The sequence below is a fragment of the Marmota flaviventris genome, chromosome 2 (genome assembly GCF_047511675.1).
Source record: "Marmota flaviventris isolate mMarFla1 chromosome 2, mMarFla1.hap1, whole genome shotgun sequence".
NCBI lineage: Eukaryota > Metazoa > Chordata > Mammalia > Rodentia > Sciuridae > Marmota > Marmota flaviventris.
Window position 1 is genome coordinate 28,409,911 of NC_092499.1, and position 15,169 is coordinate 28,425,079.

Consider the following 15,169-nt stretch of genomic DNA (forward strand, 5'->3'; position numbering starts at 1 on the left):
ACCTTAATCAAGCAGTGTCTAAATCACAACAAAGAGAGAAACTAACATCATATGACTCCTAATGGGGAGCACTGAGGACACAACATCACTCATGTAGAATTCCTGCTAATGTTCAATGTCACGAGCCATCCATGGGCTGTGTGTGTGAGCTATGCGCATTTGAGCATGTGAGGGGACTGCTGTGGCGTTGTGTGCTGATTGGGCTGTGCAAAGCCTTTCCTTTTGCTCTGCCTGTGATCCCACACAGCACCTGAGATGGGTGTGACCTGCCAAGATGTCAATCAATCTGCTCACCAAGCAAGACTTCACCTTTCGAAACCCTATCCCTTGCCTTCTTTCGGTGGAATACTCTATCAAATGTCTTTTCCCAAAAAAATAGTGGGGTTCTGGGTGTACTCTTTCTCTTGCTCCTTCCAGTGCTATCCAGCGTGGAGCTGACCCTTGAGATCACAGAGCAGTCCCACATTCGAAACTCATGTTCTTGTTCTGCATGGTTTCTTCGCCGTTTTCTCAGTTTATTGCTGCAGCTAGCTCCTTTGAACCCAGCTCATCTTGCCAGTCCAGCTAGCTGGCGACAGTTCAACCTAAATCTTAGCACACAGAAACAGGCAAACCCAAACTGAGGCTCCTTCAAAAAAACAACTGGCCTACGCTCTTCAAAAATTCTGTCTTTATGGGGCTGGGGCTGGGGCTCAGTGTTAAAGTGCTTGCCCAGCATTTGTGAGGCACTGGGCTCAATTCTCAGCACTGCACATAAATAAATGAATAAAATAAACCCCAGCAATAACTAAAAATACATATTAAATTTTTTTTTTAAAAGATGAATAGCCAAGTGGTCTAAATACAGCAGGTGTGTGATGTGCCTTTAAAAAAAAAATTCTGTCTTTATCATAACAGGCAGAGAATTACTTTTACATGAAAGGATTAAATTCTGGAATTTAAAGAAATCGCTATAAAGCATGTATTAGGAACAGCTGATAAGATCTGCACAGAAACTATATATAATTCAAGAAATGTAATCAGGAAACTTGTTAAATTTCCTGAACTTGATAACTGACTGGTTTTATAAGAGAATGTTCTTGTTCTTAGGAGATGTCTACTATAGTATTTAAGTGTGACAAGCTGTGAGGTCTGCAACTTAATTCTCAAATGGTTCCACAAATAATAATGCCAACATTAATAACAATAATATTAAGCATATATCTATACAGAGAAAAAGGTGGCGAAATGTTAATAATTGGTATATCTCAATGAAAGACCTGAGGTACAGGTATTATACTATTTATGTAACTTTTCTATATGTTTTACATTTCTCAAAGTACAAAAGGTGGGAAAAAAAAGTTTTTGAACAGTATTTAAGCTAAAGATACACACATACCTCTTCAATAGCAGCATCTTGCAGCAAAGAACGAATATCTAGACGCATCATGTGACGAGGTGCAGTTTCCCAGTGATCAGCCATCTATTAAGAAATTCAGGAGGTCAAGTAATTTCTAGAAACTACTCATATAAAGACTAAGTGAGTATCCAAGATAAAGTTAACTAGTACTGTTCTAGGAAGAGCCAAGCCACCCCTTTCATATATACACAGGAAAAGAAATGTTTATAAAACAGGTAGAAAAGATGTTCGAAAAGAAAACAGGATAGGGGTTAAGGTTGTGGTTCAGTGGTAGAGGGCTCACCTAGCACGCGTGAGGTGCTGGGTTCGATTCTCAGCACCACATTAAAAAAATAAAAAAATAAAGGTAATGGGGCTGGGGTTGTGGCTAAGCAGTAGAGTGCTTGCCTGGCGGGTGTGAGGCACTGGGTTCGATTCTCAGTACCACATATAAATTAACTAAATAAAGGTCATTGACAACAAAAAAAATATTAAAAAAAAAAAAAAAAGGAATTGTGTCCAACTACAACTAAAAAAAATATTTAAAAGGGTGGGGGGCCTGCGGTTGTGGCTCAGCGGTAGAGTGCTCGCCTAGACCGTGCGAGGCCTTGAGTTCAATCCTCAGCAGGATAAATAAATAAAATAAAGATATTATGTCCAACTATAACTAAAAAAGAAAACAGGATAAACAAGGACTTCCAGATAACAGTGCTAAGGTGGGAAAAATAAAGATTAGGGTACTCTACCACCCTGTTTCTGAAATCACCTTATTTATTTCTTTAAGCTTTCTTCCATGAATATTTCTCTTGCCACAGGTCTGGTTATCTGCACTCATTTCAGCCAAATATACCTAAGCAACAATAAATAATGATTAGGCAAAGAAATATAAAACTTACATGTAAATGAAGTGTTTTAAAGTTCTCTTAAGTCCATACCTCAAATCCCTTGGTTTTTGCTGCACTCCAAAACTGGTCAAAATGTCTAACTTTGTCATTGATAGCATCCAGAATGATAAAGGGGAAAAAGCCATCATCCAGAGTCTTTTTGAAGGTTTTGAACATGCTGGTACGGTAAGTCTCCTCCATTTCAGCTTCATATTCATATTCCATTACCTAAAATCCCCCCAAGAAGGTCTGAAGTTAGCACAAGCAAAGACTCATCCTAGATTTTTTTTACTGGTTAGCATTTAGATAGAGACGCTTTTGTACTCTTTCTTTCACACCTGAGTTCCAAACTTTGAGAAGTTTTAGTCTTCAAAAACGCACATCTCTCTCTCCTCTTTAAATACTATTAATGAATTAAATTAAGAATGTAATCTAAAAGAATATATCACACCTTCTTTTTAACTTTCTTTCCAGAATCTGGATCTTTTTCTTCTTTTTCTACTTCGGTGATGAAGTAATCATCCAGGCTTAAAACTCTGGGTGCAGGCCCTCCAAACTCTACCTCCTTATCCTAAGAATCAAATAGTCAAGAAGGTTAAAAAAAAAAAAAAAAAGAAATCTATGAACACTATTAAAGAATGTTAATTCACTGAGAACACCAACATTTTTTTCTTATGGTTAAATAATATATAATTTTCTGATGGTTGCAAATCAAGCAGAGGCAAAAACACTTGTTTCAATAGATAAAAAAAAAATTTATATGGGACGACATGTACCATGGATCCACTAACACATTGCTCACTAACATAAACAACTGATTTTTTAACTATCCCATACTCACTCGAATAAGTTTTGCAACATGTGTCTTTCCACTGCCAGGCAATCCTCTCATTATAACAACAATCTGAAACACAATGAGAGAAAAATCACTCAGGAGATTTTTTTTTTGCAATGAGATCTTAGTTAACAATGACCTAAGATAAAATGAATAATGTTAGAAATGAATAATGTTAGAAATGAACAGTAGGAAAACTGGGCAAACTTATAAATATGTAGAAATTAAATGACATATTCCCAAATAATCTGAGTCAAAGAAAAAATCAAAACAGAAGTCAAAAAAGAGTCTGACATGAATGAAAATAAAAACAACATATCAAAGTTCAATGGATAAAGCTAAAAAAGTGCTAAAGAGCCCATATTAAGAAAGAAGATGTACAATCAATAACCTAAATTTCTATCTTAAGAAACTGAAAAAAGAAGAGCAAACTAAACCTAAAAAAACAGGAAGAAGGGGGCTGGGGTTGTGCCTCAGCGGCAGAGCGCTCACCTAGCACGTGCAAGGCCCTGGGTTCAATCCTCAGCACCACATCAAAATAAAATAAAGATGTTGTGTCCACCGAAAACTAAAAAATAAATATTAAAAAATTCTCTCTCTCTAAAAAACAAATAAACAAATAAAGATGATATTGTGTCCAACTTAAAAAAATATTAAAAAAGAAAACAGAAAGCAACAATAAAGATTAGAGCAGAATGTAATAAAATAGAAAAAAAAAAAAAAACAACTTGTATGGTTTAGAATGGTTTGAGTGTGTTCTTCAATGGTTCATATGCTGGAAGGTTGGTCCCCACTCAGTTTGCAGTGCTGAGAGGGTAAAACCTTTAAAAGGGTATGGCTTAGGGGCTGGAGGTATATGCAACTCAGTGGTAGAGCATTTGTCTAGCACATGTGAGGCACTAGGTTCAATCCTTAGCACTGCACATGAATGAATAAATAAAATAGAAGTATTAAAAAAGAGATGGCTTAGTGGGAAGTAATTACATCACTAGGGATGTGTAATGTAGTTCTTGAGGGAACCCGGATCTTTCCCTCAAGAGTGGGTTATTGGGGCTGGGGTTGTAGCTCAGTGGTAGAGATCTTGCCTTGAACGCGTGAGGCCCTGGGTTCAATCCTCAGCACCACATAAAAATAAAGTTATTAAAAAAAAAAGAGCAGGTTGTTACAAAAAGAGTGAACCTAGGTTGCTGCATGGTTTAGTGGGAAAGGAGCTGAACCCAGTCACCTTTAAGAGGCCTTAGGAGTAAGGTTTTGATTTAGATTAGCGTGCCAAAATGTGGTTCAAGATTCTTCAGGACTCAGCATAATGGGTATGTGTTTGGTTATCCGCAGAGTGGCCAAACCCTAAGTTCACTAATGGAGGCAAGGAAAAAAGGGTTGCCCATTTTCCCTATCAGTAGAATTTGATGGAAAGAGGTGCATACCTGGAGTTAATTGTTATATATCAAAGGGTTTGGAGAACATTGATTAAGAAAGTTTTTTCTTGAAAAAACTCAGTATGGTCATCTACTGCTGCTAGAAGGTTATGTGATATAGTATGTAGCATGCAGTGTGTTATATACTATATAATCAAATACAATGGAAATCCAAGTAAAATGAAAAAAAAAAAAGAAAAGAAAAAGAGTGAGCCTAGCCTCTGTGTCTCTCTGGCTTTTTGTAATGCCATGTCATCTCTCCTCTCGCATAATTTTCCGTGTGGCCAGAAAGTCCTACTACAGCCAAGCAGATGCTGGCACCATGTTCTTCAATCTCCAGAATTATAAACTGAATAATGTCTCTTTTCCTTACACAGTACCTAGTCTTGGGTATTTTGCTATAGGAACAGAAAACAAGACTCTAAAATCAAAAGCTGGTTCTGAAAAGATCAACAAAATTGATAAACTTTTACTGAGACTAAGAAAAAAAAGGGAAGACTCAAATTACTATAATCAGAAATAAAAGAGAGGACATGACTACCAACTTTACAGAAATAAAAAAAGATTATAAAGGAACACTATGAACAAAGGTATACCAACAAATGAGATAATTTAGATGAAATAGACAAATTTCTAGAAAGGCACAGACTACTAAAACTGACTCAAAAAGAAATAGCCCACCTGAATAGATTTATGACAAGTGAAGAGACTTGTAATTAAAACAACAACAAAAAAAAACTACCCACAAAGAAAGATCCAGACCCAGATGGCTTTATCACTGAATTCTACCAATTCTTCACAAATTCTTCCAGAAACAGAAAGAATAATCCTAAATTATTTTTGCCAGAATTACTCAGCTACTAAAACCAGACAAAGATATCATGCAAGAATTACAATATTTATTATGAATATGGGTGTAATAGTCCTCAACAATACTAGCGAACTGAATCCAGTAATATATGAAAAGAACTCTACACCTTTACCAAGTGTTATTCATTTCAGGGATAAACATAAAAATCAAATAATGAAACGCATCATATCAATATATTTGGAATATTATATTTAGTGTATCATATCAATATACTAAATACCAAAAATCTCGTCAGTTGGTAGAGCACTTGCTACACCCAAGGCCCACAAAACCAAACACCAAAAATCACACTATCATCTTTATTTGTGTGTGTATGTGTGTGTGTGTGTGTGTGTGTTTTAGCTATCAATGCTTATCTATCAATCTATCTATCTATTCGTGTTGCTGAGAATTGAACCCGGTGCTTCATATGCCAGGCACATGCTATACCGCTAAGTCACAACCCCAGCCCCACTAATCATCTTAATTGACATTTAAAAAGCATTCAATAGAACCTAGGAAACTTCCTTAACCTGAAAAAAGTACATCCATGAAAAATCCACACGTAACATCATACTTAATGATAAAATACTATGTATCCTAAGATCAAGAATAAGGATGTCCACTCTTGCCATGTGTATTTAACACTGAAATGGAAGTTTCAGCAAGGGTAATTAGCCTAGAAAGAGAAATAATAACATCCAGCTTAGAAAGGCAAAAATAAAGCTGTATTTCCAGATGACATGATCTTATATACAGGAAATCCTAAGAATTCACTAAAAACAGCTGAAACTGATAAGTGAGGTCAGTGATACTGCAGAATCTAAGATGAATACACAAAAAAAATCAACTGTATTTCTATACATTTGTGATGAGTAACCCCAAAATGAAATTAAGCCAATTACATAAAAAATAACCTTGAATGTAAATGGATTAAACAATCTCATCAAAAGTCTGTACTCCCAGACTGTGCTGGGAGTATAGCTCAGTAGTAGAGAGCTTCCCTAACATGTGTGAGACCTTAGGTTTAATTATAGCACATAAGAAGGGAGGGGTGGGAAACCAATAGAAAAAAGATTACATTAAAAAACAAAAACAAAAACAAAACATGATTCAGCTTTATGTGTCCTTAAGAGAGACAATTTATATTCAAAACAAAATAAATTAAAAGTAAAGGGATGGTAAAAGACAATAGTAGTACCACCTTACCCTCAGCAGTTTCATCTCTAAAAACAAAAATAGTACAAAACTCTACATATAAGCACTGCAATACTGTGACAGTCACTGTATTATATCTGAGACAGCTATTAAATGACCAAGAGGTGGGGAGCATATACAGCATGAATATGCCAGATAAAGGAATGATTCATTTCCTGGACAAGACAGTGCAGGATGGCACAAGATTTTGTCACGCTACTCAGAACAGCATGTAATTTTAAAATTATGAATTGTTCTGAGATTTTCTATTTAATATTTTGGGGCCATTGATGACCTCAGGTAACAAACTGTACAAAATGAAACCACAGATAAGGGGAGGCTACTGTATCATGCAAACAGCAACAATAGAAAAGCTGTGCTTTCCAATAATAGTTAAAAAAAAAAAAAAAAAAAGACTGTAAAACAATGACCTACTAATTCCCTACATATGGGATCAAAATATTTGATAAAATCTCTAATATCAGTTTATTCAAATAGAATAATTATTCTGCGATAGAAGATAAATTTTAAAGAATGCATATATTTGGGGGGCTGGGATTATGGCTTAACGGTAGAGCGCTCGCCTTTCACATACAAGGCCCTAGGTTCGATCCTCAGCACCACATATAAATAAATAAATAAATGAAATAAGGTTATTGCATGCAGCTACAAAAAAATAATTAAAAAAAAAAGAATGTGTATATTTGGAAGTCACTAGGAAATTAAGCCTAAGCAAAAATCAACTTTCCTAATTCTCCCTCTTTTTGTCCTATAAAATCAAAACTACTTTTACCTGTTTCAAAATGGTTGACTGAGCTTTCATGAATTTTAAAAGTTTTCCACTATCTTTTTTTTGTCATGAAATTTAGGACTAACTAAGGGGTTCCATAATATGTTTGTGAGTTTATATGGTGATTTAGAGAGGGTAAGGTAGCTTGAATCTGATATTATTTCTATGTTGCAGAAAAGAAAGAAAATTCAGGTCTGGGGCTGTAGCTCAGTGGCAGAGCGCTTGCTGAGCATGTGTGAGGAACTGGGTTCGATCCTCAGCATCAAGTAAAAATAAACAAATAAAATAAAGGCATGCTGTCCATCTACAACCACAAATTTTTTTTTTAATGAAAAAAGAAAAGAAAGAAAATTCTATTCAGGATATTATAATGAATCTCTTATCATCTTCAGAATTACAAAAATCTAGTCAACTCCATGACTCACTCTTTCAGGTCTGCTCTCCCGGCCTGGTGGTTTCAAAATGTCATCCACATTCTTTGATTCGGGCTTCTTCTCAACCCGTGGAGCTGGAGGTGGCTGGTGACTTAACGAAGGAGCTGGCAGGGTCATTCGCTCCTCTGGGTAAGTTCTTCGTTCTCCTAGAATTCCAGCAGTTGAACAGTTATTATTTATATAGAAATTATTTTGAAAGTTAACCGTCTACCCACATCTTAATCATAATTTCCAAAAAGTCTAATGATTTGAAGGCTTTTACTTTAATTAGAGGAGATTTAAAGTAATATAAGTCTACTGAAATCAAGAAAACAAAAAGATTTATATATATTTCAAGAAACAGTGTTCTACAAAATATTGAGTTCATCCTTCTTTATATTAAATGTATGAAAAAGACAAACAGCAGGACACAGTAAAATAATAAATATTGTGCTGGACAATCCCAAGCATGACCAATAGTTCAGTAAATTCTGCTTTCCAATTTTAAGAACAAGAGTCATCAGCTTACAAATAAATAAATGTAAGTTACATAGCAATGAAAAACTAAAAGCAACTTAAATGTCCAACAATAAAGGTCTTTCTTATATTTTGTCTACACAATGGAATGTCACAGAGCCACTAACATGCTCAAAGTCTGGGTTCAATCCCAGCATCACAAAACAAAACAAACAAAAAAACGCATTTATACTTTGATCCCAATTTCACAAATATGTATATGAGGAGAGAATGAGAAGAAAAATATAAAAATTATAATATTTGTAGTATGATGGGTGATGGAATTACAAGTGACTTTGTTTCTATTTTCCAAAATTTCTTTAAATCAATTTACATCTTATTTAATGAGTTTGCTATTTTTGATGATAATACTGCCATCTGAGAAATCTTCAAGTACATTTTACTCCAAAGATTAAATCTTTAGCTGAAATGAAAAGCATCTCCCCTTTTGTCACATTCTCAATATCCTTATTATTAACAAGGCATCACTCTACCTCCAAACATGGATGGGCCTTCATAGGCTGGTCGGTCAGACTTCCGATCATAGGATGGTCTATCAAATCCCCCTCTTCTGGATGAGGAGTGGTCTTTTTTGTCTCGATATGACTGAGTTCTAGAAGGCATAACAGGAAGTATTTTGGTAAATTAAAATTATTTCGAATCTCTGCTTTATAATGCAACATCATTATCAGCCCAATCCTCTACAGTTATTCCACATAGCCAATATTATATGTTGACTTTACTTTTTCACTTAGATCTACCTTATATAAACAAACCTAAGAAGCTCATAAACTGAAAAAATAAAATTATATGCCTATAATTAATGATTGTACCTTTATTCAAAATACTATTTCCTTTCCTTTCTGCATTATCTCCATTTCCCATTTAATTATCTGGAATTCAAGCTAGCAAAACTCAAGAACCAGTGTTCCTAAAAACTGGCCCAGAATTCCTCTTTCTTCTCCAAATTATACACATACACACACAGAAGATTATGACATTTACTAAATTTCCTTAGGTACACTGACTTTTGCTGAACTTAAAAATAATAATTGGCACACCAAGCAAAGAAATCTTTCAGAGTATACCTATCATCTCGGGGTCGGCGCTCTCTGTCAAATCGATCGCGGTCATAGTCAATAACACGATCCCGGTCTCTATCTCTATGTGTCTCCCGATCCCTTTTAAAATCTCGATGATCTGTTATGACATTACTTTGACGATCAAAATAAGGCTCACGGTCTCTATCTCTATCATAGCGATCTCGCTGGCCTGTATGGTCTATAAAACACAACAGAAAATAAGAAATATATTCCTTTTTTGAGAAATAAAAGCAGAAAAGTATAAATCTAACTTTAGAATTAGCATAAATTTCTGCCCTAAATTCAACTTAATGAAACATTTAGTGGAGAGGGGGCAACAGAGTTGGAAGGATGGTGGAATGAGATGGACATCATTACCCTAGGTACATGTATAACTGCATATATGACGCGATGCTACATCATGTACAACTGGAGAAATGAAAAGTCGTGCTGCAATTGTGTACAATGAATCAAAATGCATTCTGCTGTCATATATACCTAATTAGAATAAATAATTTTTTTAAAAAGAAACATTTAGCTATGTTAGAGGACTGCCCAGAAATCTTACTAAAAACAAAATTATATAATAATAAGGCCTTAAAATTAGATTTGAAAATACTGAACTCTCTGGGAATCCTACCTGTCTCAAAACTTGACCTTTCAGGTAGCGGATCTGGGCGTAGGGTTATTCTTTCTCCGTAGGGTATCTGTTCAACTTTATTAGTGGATATATCTGGTAAACAAAACCAGGGATAAAATGTTATAACAGTAAAACTGAAGAAAATCAACTTAAGGTCAACAATACCTGTAGAATCCCAGCTACAAGTTCACTACCATTACTCACCCCGGCCATGGCCATAGTCAACAGTCTGCTGCACTGGCGGTGGTTTGGACATTGGTGGCATACCCATAGGCATTGGGCCAGGAGGTGGAATGGTAGAGTGAACAGGTGGGGGTGGTAATACTGGAACAGGTGGAATCGTTGCAGTTTCTGACTTAAATTCTGAATTCAGTCCTTGTTCATCATTTGTATCCCAGAGCCCATAGAAAGAATCTTCATCCCAGCGTTCCTGTTCCATAGCTGAAGACTGTGGCTTTATCACTGGAGGAGGAGGAGGTGGTGGTGGAGGTGGAGGTGGAGGTGGTGGTATTGGCACAGGAGGCCTGGTCATAGGAACAGATGATCTTGCTGGTGGAGCAGAGGGTCTTACAATTGAACCTGGCGGTTTACCCATAGGAGGGGGTGGTCGATAGGACCCTGGAGGCTAGAGGACAGAGTAAATGTCTTAGTAGATGAGCACATCATCATGCTGCCACAGATCAATGTAAATTAAAGTCTGGTTCATGATCCAGATAAACTGGACTTATTCAAACCTTAGAACTTAGTTCTTTAGAGGATATCAGCAGAAAAATTAAAAGACAAGTCACAGATCAAAATATACGCAACTCTCAAATATAATAAAGGACTTGAATTCCAAATACACAAAGCTCGGATAACTTAGTAATAAGACATATAATAAAAAATTCATAAGGACAAAACTGATGTTTCTCCAAGGAAGATATACAAATGGCTAATGACACATGAAAAATGCTCAATATCATTAGTCATTATTTCATACTCACTAGAATAGCTATAGTTAATAAAACAGACAAAAATAAATGACAGTGAGAATGGAGAAAGAAGATACCCCTTAAATTGTTGGTGGGACTATAATGGTGCTACTACTTTGGAAAATGGTTTGCAAGTTCTCAAAAAGTTAAACATAAATTTATCATATTACTCAGAAATGCTATTTCTACATATCTATCCAAGAAAAAGAAAAATATAACTCTACTCAAAGACATATACACAAATACTCAGCAACATTATACAACAGTCTAAATGGTCATCAATTAGTGAATGGATAAAAATGTGGAATATTCATAAAATGGACATTGCTCATCAACAAAAAGAAATACTGATTCATACTGTGACATGGATAAATCTTGAATACAAACATAAATAAAAGAAGCTGACATAAAAGACCACATAGTATATGATCTATATCATTGATATTTCCCAGAAAAGAAAAAATTAGAGATGAAAGTGAACTAGTAAGGGCTGATGTTGTGGCTCAGCGGTAGAGCACTTGCCAGGCATGTGCAAGGCCTTGGGTTCGATCCTCAGCACTACATATAAATAAATAAAATAAAAGTATTGTGTCTAACTACAACTAAAAATTAAATATTTAGTGCTGGGGTTGTGGCTCAGTGGCAGAATGCTTATCTAGCATGCGTAAGGCACTGGGTTCGATTCTTAACATCACATATAAATAAATGAATAAAATAAAGGTTCATCAACATCTAAAACAAAAATTAAAAAAAAAAAAAAAGGAAAGTGAACTAGTAGTTGCCTAGGAGTGGGAGTGGGAGTGGGGGTGGTGGTGGTGATGGGGGTGGTGGTGAAGAATAAATGGCATTAGTGTTATGCATCTGCCTTCAACATGAACTTACGGGGACATATGTACAATGTTTAAAATAGGAAATAGATCTGAAACTCTAGTTTTCTCTAGGATTAAACAAGGAAGGGGTGGAGTCAATAGTAAAAGTATTTCCTCAGTTCCTATTTAGAGCAGTATGGCCCTTAGCTAGTATTTCTAGCTGAGAAACAGATATTATCAAAAGCACGCTGCTTTATTACAGGTAAAGGTACACTTAGTACTTACACAACAAGTACAAAAACCTGGGCCATTTCACAATGTCATATGTGCTGGGATGATATAAGTGATAGGCAAAAGTGGCATTTGGTACTCACTGAAAATTCAAATGCAGCTTCCAAAGCAGATTAAACTGACTGCTGGTAGAAAATTTCAGAGAGAGGGATAAATGGTTCAAATATAAAAACAGTCTGAAATTACCCCAAATAATTAATATTTAACAACATAATATAAACTATGGAGGGGAAATATGATGGGTGACATAGCTTTGTGTTTTGAGTAGAAGATTACAAGTTTGAGAATAATTTTTTAAAAACTCATTTTCTTTGTGAATGTTTATCCTGAGTGTGTTATAATTTAAATGAAATTTAATTTAAAAATTGTTTTATGAAGAATAAATGTCATAGGGATCTTATTGGAGTGACAAAATGTTCTAAAAATGGATTATGGTGACAGTTGCTTGGTGAGTTTAGTTAAAATATCATTGAATTGTTCATTTGAATGGGTGAATTAAATGGTATGTAAATTATACCTCAACAAATTTGTTTTTAAAAAGGAAAAAAAATTATCTTCAACACTACTGCCCCTTCTTCTTTTTTTTAAATATAGTTTTAGTTGTAGATGGACACGATGCATATATTTATTTATTTTTAAGTTGTGGTTGGACACAATACCTTTATTTTATTTTTTTTGTGGTGCTGAGGATCGAACCCAGTTTACTACAGGTAAAGGTACATTTAGTATTTACACAACAGGTACAAAAACCTGGGCCATTTCACAATGTCATATGTGCTGGGATGATATAAGTGACAGGCAAAAGTGGCATTTGGAAAATGGTTTGCAAGTGCCTCACATGTGCGAGGCAGGCGCTCTACCACTGAGCCACAACCCCGGCCCATTTGCCCCTTCTTAAAATGAACCACACCCTCTCTCTCTCTTCTCCTTACCCTACTTACTTTCAAATGTCCCAGGTCCACCTGCACATACTAAAATTCCATGGGAAGGCCCTGTCATTAGCTTAAAACAAAAACAATCAGAGCCTGGGAAGACAATGCACACAATTACCACGTGTCAATTAAAAATATAAATATATTAAAAATGAAAATTCTCCACCGGCAATTCTCATGTTTACCCCTTGACTAAGAACTTCAGCTATGAACCATCTTACCAAATTAGAGATCTACCTCCTCCAAAAAAACAGTGAATTTCCAGTGAGAGAAACAAACTCTAGGAGACACCTTCCTTCTATTCCATTCAATTGTCTGGCTGACAACAGCAGTCTGTAGCAAGGCTACAGAACATGAGTTTCAGGAGACAAAAAGAATTCAGAAATCATATGGGACATTTAGTAATCCCTCCAAGGAGTGCCACAGTTGTGTGCCATGTTTACTTCTGTTTTCAAAAAGTCATTTCACCAAACGCCAAAAGAAATGCATATTAAGGAGAAGGCAGGGGGGCTGGGGATGTGGCTCAAGCGGTAGCCGCTTGCCTGGCATGGGTGCGGCCCAGGTTCAATCCTCAGCACCACATACAAACAAAGATGTTGTGCCCACCGAAAACTAAAAAATAAATATTAAAAAAAGAAAAAAATAAAGGAGAAGGCAGCACCTCTTGGTAGACAGATCCTTTCTACTCATCACTGAAACCCAACTGTCAAATACATTTTATTTTAATCTTTGCAAGCCCAATTTGAACACTTCTTTCTCTCATTTATCTTAGTTCACTGTTTCTGGTTTGTTTGTTCTTTGCTCATAGCTATTTTAGACCTCAAAGGGCCAACAAAATGTATCACTTACATATTTATTCATGAGTAGGCTGTGCTTGAAAACTAAACTTTTTGAATAAAAAACAAAATTCACATATATGTAAGGAACATTAACTGAAGACCATTATAAGCTGGAGTTAAAGACAAATGGCTATTACCTAAAGGTAAACTTTTTACTGGGATATGGCATTTTAAATTTTGTTATGAAAATGTATTTACTAATTCTACAAAAAATTCATATTAAAACATTGTATTAAACTATTAAATCTACCAAAAATATTAAATAGCAGAAGATTACAAGGCTACAAGAGCTATAGTATAGATGTTATAAAATTATTGAAGAAAGCTGTTCAGATATATTATAGGAATAATTTTTGAAATGTCCTTCTATTGATTATTATTTTTGGCCACGTCAATATTTAATTTTAATCAATATGTATGAGACCATGTGTACCTGAATGCAACCAGAGCAGAGCAGACAGGCATGGTTAAGAAACAAATTGATTTGGGGCAGGGAGATGACAATGTCTTTATTCTTTGACTGAAGTATCCTATCTGACTTTAAGTATTTAAATTATTCTTAAGTTACCCAATATAGCAACTGGATACAAAGAAATTCATTTAAGTTGTATTAATGACAGCGGAAGATTAGGAAAAAAGGTCCATCATAGATGGAATAGTTCAGCAAGTTATTGTGCCCCCAAAATAACACAGCACATAGCAATATGAAAAAATGTTTGATATGTTAAAAGAACAAAGCAGAAACGCAGATTTTTTTTTAACCTAGAGCTTCTACTATTTGCCAAGACATGCAAAGATAAAAGATAACAGTTCTTGCTAGGCATGGTACCCCAAGTCTGTAATTCTGGCTACTGGGAAGGCTGAGGCAGGAGGATACCAAGTTTGAGGCTAGCTATAGCAATTCAACTCTTTTTATTTTGTCTCAAAATAAAAAGAAAAGGGGACATAGCCCAGTGGTAGAGCATTTGCCTAGCATGCATGAGGCCCAGGGTTCAGTACCTCAGTTCTTATCTTGTGAGCTCAGTTTAGAAGGAAAGAGAAAAAAAACAGAAAATCAAAATATAATAATAGCCTGGCACAGTGGCTAATGTCAGTAATCCCAACAACTTGGGTGGCTGACACAGGAAGACCGCAAGTTCAAGGCCATCCTCCATAACTTAGTGAGATTCTTTCTCAAAATAAAGTAACGAAGGGCTGGGGATATATCTCAGTGGTAGAGCACTCCTGGGTTCAATCCCCAGTACAAAAAAAAAAACAAACAAAAAAACTAAACAAAATGATAAGGGTTATGACAGAGACTAGTACAAGATGTTATAGGGATAGAGGA

At 35.5% G+C, this 15,169-nt stretch overlaps 1 protein-coding gene across 6 annotated transcripts in view; it reads right to left on the reverse strand.

The window, feature by feature from the left end:
• Ylpm1 (YLP motif containing 1) overlaps positions 1-15,169 on the reverse strand; it is a 72,322-nt gene that overhangs the window by 17,866 nt on the left and 39,287 nt on the right. For all 6 annotated transcript variants that reach the window (XM_027931540.2, XM_071607664.1, XM_071607663.1 and 3 more), the window contains 10 exons: positions 10,205-10,625; positions 10,001-10,093; positions 9,367-9,559; positions 8,773-8,891; positions 7,775-7,929; positions 3,104-3,166; positions 2,714-2,833; positions 2,314-2,490; positions 2,145-2,228; positions 1,379-1,462 (listed from right to left, as the gene is read on the reverse strand). In XM_027931540.2, the coding sequence (XP_027787341.2) occupies positions 1,379-1,462; positions 2,145-2,228; positions 2,314-2,490; positions 2,714-2,833; positions 3,104-3,166; positions 7,775-7,929; positions 8,773-8,891; positions 9,367-9,559; positions 10,001-10,093; positions 10,205-10,625 (1,509 nt within the window). The remainder of the gene's footprint in view (positions 1-1,378; positions 1,463-2,144; positions 2,229-2,313; positions 2,491-2,713; positions 2,834-3,103; positions 3,167-7,774; positions 7,930-8,772; positions 8,892-9,366; positions 9,560-10,000; positions 10,094-10,204; positions 10,626-15,169) is intronic.